The sequence below is a fragment of the Hirundo rustica genome, chromosome 28 (assembly GCF_015227805.2).
Source record: "Hirundo rustica isolate bHirRus1 chromosome 28, bHirRus1.pri.v3, whole genome shotgun sequence".
Lineage (NCBI taxonomy): Eukaryota > Metazoa > Chordata > Aves > Passeriformes > Hirundinidae > Hirundo > Hirundo rustica.
This window is the reverse complement of record NC_053477.1, coordinates 4,783,374-4,791,294: the sequence shown is the minus strand read 5'-3', so window position 1 is coordinate 4,791,294 and position 7,921 is coordinate 4,783,374. Positions and strand designations below refer to the sequence as shown.

At 55.3% G+C, this 7,921-nt stretch overlaps 1 protein-coding gene across 1 annotated transcript; it reads right to left on the bottom strand.

Annotated features, from left to right (window-relative positions):
- Positions 1-1,842: 1,842 nt before the first annotated feature.
- LETM2 (leucine zipper and EF-hand containing transmembrane protein 2) lies at positions 1,843-7,921 on the bottom strand. The gene is made up of 10 exons (XM_040087784.2): positions 7,829-7,921; positions 7,098-7,542; positions 6,829-6,972; positions 6,443-6,577; positions 5,907-6,110; positions 5,205-5,324; positions 4,740-4,850; positions 4,523-4,609; positions 3,773-3,847; positions 1,843-3,131 (listed from the first exon to the last, which is right to left on the bottom strand). Exons 1-10 carry the CDS (start codon positions 7,873-7,875, stop codon positions 3,081-3,083), a joined length of 1,419 nt encoding a protein of 472 aa, XP_039943718.1. The 5' UTR covers positions 7,876-7,921; the 3' UTR covers positions 1,843-3,080.

Below are 7,921 nucleotides of genomic sequence, written 5' to 3'. Positions count from 1 at the left end.
CCAGCCCAGGCCGTGGCTGCTCTGCCAGCGCTGAGCTGGGCTTTGTCCCCCTGCCAGCCGTGGCAGGAACCTCCTGTGCCATTCCACCTTGGAGCAGGGTCCTGCGGCTTGGAGCACGGCTCCAAGATCCCCCCAGCTCCCTCTGTCCCCTGTGTCCCACCCAGCTGTGGGGTCAGCAGGACCCAGGGTTCAGCTCCAGCCTACCTGGCCACCACAGCCGAGCAGAGAGAGCCAGGTGTGTGCAGCTCCCCCAAACCCTCGCTGTCCTGGGCCCTCCCTGCACCACGAGGAGAAGCAGGCTGGGCAGTGTGACGGGCAGTGGGATGGGGACACCTTGGGGACGTCGCTGCCTGCACCCCTTCCCGCTCCCTGCAAGGTTTGATAATGGAGCCCTTGTCCCACACGACTTTAGGCTGGGATAAAGCTCCGTCTCCTTTGTTCCACGTTTACAGCAGAGGCAGAAGGGCTGCAGGAATGTGGCGCTGGGATCCGGGAGCTGTAAATCCCAGCCTTTGTTGTGCTTGGGCCGCGCTAAATCACTGCTTTTCCCTCTGAATGCTAATCTCCTCTAAAAGTGCTGACCGGGGCATCTTTCCGCAGCAGCTTTCTGGGGAAGAGGCTGACGCAAGGCCCGGGGCTGGCGCTGGCACAGGAGCAGCATCCAGCAGAAATCCCCGATTCCCGGGCAAGGCCGGGCTGGGACGGACACGGGCGCCGCAACACCCGGCTCCAGGCTGGAGCAGCGACGGTGTGAGGGTGCCCGGGGGAAAGATAAACAGCAGAGGAGCTGGTTCTCCATGCTGAGGGGAGACTGGAAGGTGTCTGGCACCGGCGTGGCTGGAAAAGCTCTCCCCACGCCAAAGCACACACGGCCTTGGATCTCTGCAGCGTTTCATTTGCCCGGTGTTGCAGAACAGAATCCCGTGATTTATGGGGCTCCACGGGGGTCGTTTCCTCCCCTCGCTCGGAAGGTCGTGAAGCAGGATTGCTGCCTCTCCCCTCGGTGTGTCTGCAGGGTACGGGGGTCCTGGGAAGGGGCTGGGGTCCCGACATGCCAGCCAGAGGTGAGACCCGGGCACGTCCCCCGGGGAGCCCGGCAGCAGCGACCTGTGAGCCTGGGGCAGGAGGGGATCCTTGAGATCCTTGAGAAAAGGGGTTTGTGCAGAGGTGTGTAAGGGGCCCGGGACTGCCCGGGTTCATTCCCTCCGCCTGCTCCAGGGATCGGCTTTGCCACAGCCCGTGCTCGGCCGAACCCGGGTGTGGGCTGGGGGTCCCCGCGGGAAACCCAAGGAACAGTGAGTCCCAGCTTCCAGAACTTTCTAAATTGAAAACACAGGAGGCAGACGGACACAGGAGCCCTCGCACACACACCAGCATGATGTGGTCGTGGTGGTGCGTGCACGGCCTGAGGACGGGGGCGTGGGAGGCACCAGAGCTCGCCCACGGAGGACCGTGCCCAGGTGATGCCCGGGCTCCTCTCCAGCCCCTCTTCGCTCCCATCTGTGAAAGCTCTCAGCACAGGAATGCGCTGCTCCCTCGGCAGCCGGCGCTGGCTGGCTCTGCCCCGCTCCCGCCCAGGACACTCGCCAGCCTCCTCCTCTCCCTCCGCCAGGAGCAGGGGCTGCCAGGCAGGAGCTCGGGCTCGGCTCGGTGCTGGGATGCAGTAGGAAGCTCTCCGGGCCGGCTGGCAAAGGAAGGAGCCGTTACCGGAGCATTTCAAACACCCCCGGGGTTCCAAGGGCTGCCAGGAGGAATTCGGGCGGGTCTGGGAGCAGGAGCAGTCACAGGCTGGAACACCAGGCAGGAGATGCCTTCCCTCGGGACGGCGCTAAGAGGCAGCAGTGACTCCACAGCAAGGGTGTTATTTTATTGAAATTAACAGTTGTTCCCATTTATTAGACACAGATCCGGCACTGCGGGCGGGCTGGATGGACACGGAGAGGTTCAGGTACAGAGCTGAGGACACAGAACTCCTGCCAGCTGTGCCTGTGCTGCTGTAGGAGCCCGAGACCCCGGGACTAAAGTGCTGCTCACACCTGACCTTGGAGAACTGGCTTTCAGTCGGGCTGTTCTAAAGGCTGAATAACCTCTGGAAGAGACGTTTCCTTCCTACTTAGCACCAAATCTAATCTTACAGTAAGTATAAATATACATGTTTAAAATCAATAACGTGAGTAATTTCTCAGCATTTACATAGGACAGAGTAAAAAATTTAACAAATGCTAAAAACAGCTTTCCAGTATCCTCTGAGAGTCTGACAAAAACTGAGTCATCGCTGGAGTGTGTGAGGAGCTGCTCTGCTAAGTATGGAGAGCACTTGGTGTGTATTCTGAGCTGGTAAGGATTTACCAAATCTCCACACTTGGGAAGGGTGTGCAGGTCCCTCATGTGACCCAGAGGGATCCTGAAAGTGCAAGTCTGAGTCTGTCACAGTGTGTGGCACCTGCACAGCTCTCACTGGGGAAGAAAACACAGGTGGAGGCTGTTCCTGCCACTGCTCTGCTCCTCTCCAAGCTCTGAAGTCCTTCTGATCAGTTCTACCACAGCAGCGAGCGCTGCTCCCTCCTCCCCTGCGGTCACCCTGCTCGGTGGAACTGCGGCCACGTGGGTCATTGTGGGCTGGTCACTGCTTAAAACACCCAAATCAGGACCAAGAGCCTGAGCTGTGACACTCAGGACAAGCTGCTGGCCCTGGCTGTGTGGGGATGCTGCTGCAGAGGATTTCACACTGCAGAACAGGCTTTGCTGGACGCCCAGCCCAGCGGGTTCTGTGCACGGGCCATCCTGACAGGAAAAGCTGCCTTTGCTACGCACAAACACCTGCTCAGGAACAGCACAGACAGCAGCACCATTATTAACATATTTACACCATAAGTTAAAAGTAGCAGGGCAAGGATCCAGTGCAAAAGAGATGTCTGAGGCATCCAGACAGCAGTGGCCTAAGTTGCTAACGAGCTTGGGACAGGGAGAGAGGCCCCTGAGGGCTGCTGCCTCGTCTAGAGCAGCCTCCTGGGAAAGCCCTGCTCCCTTTGCAGGAGGTGTGGAGATGGAAGCTGCTTCCTCCCAGTGCTGGCTCCAGGTTAGGCTCCGTTGGCACCGGCCTTGCTGCTCTGGGATGCTTCCATTTTGGTCTAGGGGCAAAAGAAAAGGGCAGATTTTAGGCAGTACAAATGTTTCTTGAAATTCAACATCTTTTCTGAAGGTGTCATCCCATTTAGCATGGGAAGCTCTCTGGAGAGTAATAGCTGAGGAGGAGCAAAGTTCTTCAGGTTAAAGGAGACAGGAGTCCGTCTGGACTCCCAAACTTGCCTCAAGCAGCACCCCCAGATGTGAACATAAGCACCTAAACTGAAACCAAAGATTCACAGAAAGAAAATGGGGAAAATCACTGCAGAAATATTTTTACAGATACGAAGTGGCTCTGAACATCCTGGTGACCCCAGGGGAAGGCTGGCCTGCCCTAGTGGCCCCAGGCAGATTATGAAAGAGGAAAACAAGGATATGGTAGTAACTGCCTCAGCGCTCTGCTCCCACCCCCAGTTTGACTGCTCCCTGTCATGTGTGGTGTTCCTGTATTGAACAGCCCTCAGTGCAGTTCTCATCCAGCTTTTCCTGTATTGAACAGCCCTCAGTGCAGTTCTCATCCAGCTTCTCCAGCTGCTCCTCGAGCTCAGTGCTCACAGCATCCTGTACTATGAACCTCCACGGTTTGGCTGCAGGCTGTGTGAAGAACAATCTCTTTTGGGAAGTGTAAGAACTCTGACAAGCTCACCTCTCGTGGGGGAGGCTTCACTGACGCTTCTGAGAACGGCAAATTCTCTCTTGGCTGGGACACAAACTCTTCATTCTTTAAGGAGAAAGCAGCTGTAAGTCACAGAACCCTCTCAGAAAGGGCTAAACCCCCCAGCCCCTTCTCCCTTCTGAGCAAGGCTGTTCCCTGCTCACTCAGTGAAAGCTGTGCTGGCATTCCCATTGTTTCCCCAGCACAATTTAGCTATGTGGAAATATTTCTGGCAGTTGACACAATATTCTCTGATTCCTGCTGCTGCTTTTATCAGCTGGGACTAATCTAAGGAATTCACTGCAGCATGATGCTGAGAACCATATGCTCTGGCTTTCTTACTTTGGATATTTTGGCTCATTTTGTCCTGGACAACTGAACCCAAATTCAGTAAGAGGGCTAAAAACAAGTCCTCTTTAACTGCCTTCTCTGAGCTGAATGTACCTGAAGCAATTCAGGTCGAGTCCTCCCTGGCTGGGAGCCAGCACGTGGTACTGAATAACCAGCTGCTCCCAGGCACAGGAACAGCCACAGCAGATCCCTGCTCCCTCCCTTTGCCTCTTAAATCAGAACTGTAAGGCTCTTGGGGGGAAAACATCCACAGAGGGCAAGAACAGACGCTGCTCGTGTCCTGTGCCGTGGCGCCAAACATTGGTTATGTCCAGCTTTGGAAAGGTTTGGTCACGCTCAATTCACAAGGATCTCAGCACGTTCTCCTGCTTGCAGACTGCCATTTCTAACCTTTCTTCCTTGTACAACAGGGGCAGGATCCAGGAGGGTCTCCTGACCTTCGAGCATGGATGTCATCACTCCAGCAGCTTCCCCTGTCTGCAGAACACAGAGGTATAACTTCAGTCCACTTGTGGGATCAGGAAACAAGATTCCGATCACAGTCCTTCATTTTTGTAATGTATAATGGTTGAGCTATTAACCCAAAAGTTTTACTCAAACAACTCGCCTTGTTCTGTGGAATGGGAACGGATTGTGGCTTCAGGTCTATTAAGTACAAGGCACGGGAAAGCAGGAGGAGAGAAGAAGGAACATTCTCCTTTAAATGCAGATCCAGCCACTGTTGGAAGAAAACAGAAGGAAAAGTTGCTTCATATTGGCTCTATGTGGGTATTTATTAATACAACACTCTCTGTCCTTAAAGCAATCTTACAGTTTTAGACTACCATCATGAGAAGAAATGGGTTTGAAGAGTCAGGGATACCCCCCGGTTCACCTTGCCTCTATCTGGCCCTGTTTTTATTTGTCTAGGACACAATCTGGACCCTTCATGCCTCAGAGCTCAGCTCTGCAGGTGAGGATCCATCTTGAAACTCACGCACGAGTTCTCAGGAAGCTGTGCCAGCTGTACCCGACCCCAGCCTGGAATGTGTGCTCTGAGGAACCTGGCCACACCAGGGCATGCCATGCTCACCTGCCCAAGCTGCTCCTTCAGCTGCTCCTCAGTGAGCCCCAGTGAGCGCATCCCTCTGGCCCTGCAGGCGCTCTGCAGCTCCGACACGCTCAGGCCATCGACTCCTTCCTTGGCAATCATCTGGAACAAACAGCAACGTTCCCATCCAGGCACAGAGTAAGCCAGGACCCTGCTGCACCTGAACTGACTTCTGGAGACCCCCCCCAGTCCAATCTCCTGGTCAAAATTGCTCAGCATTTTCCATTTGTCCTTTAAGCCTCTTTAGGGATGGGGATTTCACAGCCTTCAGACAACCTGTTCCACTCTTTACCCACTCACTGATTTTAATTCTTTTTCTTATCAAGTTGAAATTCCCATTGCTGCAACTCGTGGCCTTTACCTGCTGTCCCTCCACTCTGCACGTATAAGTCTGGTTGCATTTTCCAAATATCCCCATTACACATCAGAAAACAATCCCTTTTTTGTAAGTCAGCGTGACTCCAAACCAAAACGGTCTAGTGACAATATCTGCAGTGCCACCTTCGTTACAGCTCCCCAAATGCTGCAGGGGTGCAGGGAGATGAACTCTCATTCTCTTTTCTTCTGGAATCTCTCATGGGCAGGGTCTGACTCCCATCCATGCTCAATTCCCTGCTGTGGAGGGGGTGTGGGCAGGGACAGACGCCTCGAGCACGTAGCTCCCGCGCGCTGCTGCAGACTCACCTCGTCATCGGCCTTGATGCTGCGCAGCCGCAGCAGCAGCTGGAAGCGCAGCAGGTTGTTGGTGCCGATGGGCTGCAGCTCCAGCAGCTTGCACAGAGCCACCAGCTGAGGCCTCTCCAGGTGCTCCAGGGTCAGCTCGTCCTCGAAGAGCTTGGAGAAGCGCACGATCTCCTGCGTGCTGGGCTGGTGGCCGCTGTGACGGATCTGAACCATGGCACAAAGGAGACCTGAGCAGGATCGATATCTGGGAATCACCTGCCCCCCTGCCCTTCCTCACACCGGAATTGCTGTCTCTGATGGGGACAGGCCAGTTAAAAGTCAAAATGAAATTGTTATTGAGTGGCCACTGGAAGTTTCCCAGGATGAAGGGAAAGGCTCTGACAGCAGGGAGGCCCCCAGGGAACAGCACCCGACAGGGCAGCTCTGTGCTGAGGCTCTCCACAATCCTGGTACAAACCCTGTGTTCCCTGCCCAAACCAGCAGCGCTCAAGGTGTGTCTGTGCCACGGCTGCCACCCCCAGCACGGCCCATCCTACCTCGTGCAGGTAAGAGGAGAACTGTTTCCCTTTTCCTGAGTCTGCTTTGTTCCTTTTGGCCATCTCTGCAATGGTCTCCCGCAGAAACTTGGCTAACTCCAGCTTTGCATTCAACTTCTTCTTCTGCTTTTCTTCCTTCATTTGGGAAATACAAAATTATAAATTAGAAAATATAACATAGGAAATGGAATTGCTGTGCATGTTCCTTCTGATCCCTGCCAACAGCACAGCCTTCCAACTGTCCCACTCAGCTCAGGAAAATGCTGGGGATTCTCAAGCACTGGGTGAGGCTGATCCTCACTTGCAGCAGCAGGCAGGGAACAACAGCCCTGCACAGATGTTCTGAGGAGCTGTGGACACCCCACAGCCACAGAGAGGACACAAACCCTTTTCGACTCCGTCTCAAACGTCGAGGGCAGCATCTCAGGGAAGAGCTTCAGGAACACAGGCAACAGAAACTCCATGAAGGGGACAATGACAAACACCAGGAAGGGAACCAGCCGGAAGAGATCTGCACAGGTTCTCAGCAGCTGTAGGGAGAAGAGCACAGCAGAGATTACCCAGAGATTATCGCTCAGCCAGACGCACAAAATGTGTCCAAAGAGGGGGTTAAGCCTCTTTCTACACTCCTTTATCCAGGAGTTGTGGCACTTACCCTTCGCCTCTCCCTCCTGGTGAGCACCTGCCCGTGGAGCAGCCTCCACACCATCCTGGCAGCCACCTTGGTGTCAGTCCAGAGTAGGTGCAACCCATTGTAGTAATGCTTCAGCTCATCCACAACTTTTTGTCGCAAGGACTTTTTTCCCGCAGGAGCCTCTAGGATCTGCTTGCTCAGAGTTTTAGCAGGTTTAGCTCCCTGGTTTCCGGGGCTTCGGTGGGGCTGGGATTCACCTGGCAGCTGCTGCCATGGGCTGGTGGAGGTGTGCAAGGTGTGGGCAGGTGAGCGAGGCAGGGCAGCGCCCAGACAGGAGTGGCGTGGCCAGGGGTGGGTTCTGGGGTCTCTTGAAGTCCGGGTTAACTGGGAATCCACCAGATGGACAAGAGCAACGGCTGGAGAGTACACAGGGCTGGAGTGCGCCAGGAGGTGGCAGCCCCTGAAACTGGAGAGTTGTTTCAGTAAGAACAGAGATGCCAAAGTGCCGAGGCATCACACCCACACGGACCTCCTCAGCGCCAAATTAACCTCGCAAAATTAATTTTGTGACTAAGATCCCGATCCTTCAGTAACGGCTGAAATGCTGAGAACCCGTCCAGTGCTAGCAACTCATCTCCTGGGGGGGAACCTCCGCAGCGTCTCACGGAGGTCGTTTTAGCAGAGACTGGGATAAACCGAGGCAGCTGCAAACAGCCCCCCAAGGTTCCTGCCCCCCCTCCCGCGGGGCTCACCTGGCCCTGGCCGCGGCCAGGAGCGCGTTACAGCCGCACGCAGCCATGGCTGCGGCCGCGGGACCTCAGCCCCGGCGGCGGGGGGCGGCGGCA

Excerpts from the sequence above, each read along its gene's own strand:
- LETM2 (XM_040087784.2), bottom strand. The coding sequence starts at position 7,875 with ATGGCTGCGTGCGGCTGTAACGCGCTCCTGGCCGCGGCCAGGGCCAG. Across the intron at positions 6,973-7,097 it reads CCAGGAGGGAGAGGCGAAGG|CTGCTGAGAACCTGTGCAGA; the intron begins GTAAGTGCCACA and ends TTCTCCCTACAG. Across the intron at positions 6,578-6,828 it reads TTGAGACGGAGTCGAAAAGG|GAAGAAAAGCAGAAGAAGAA; the intron begins GTTTGTGTCCTC and ends TCCCAAATGAAG.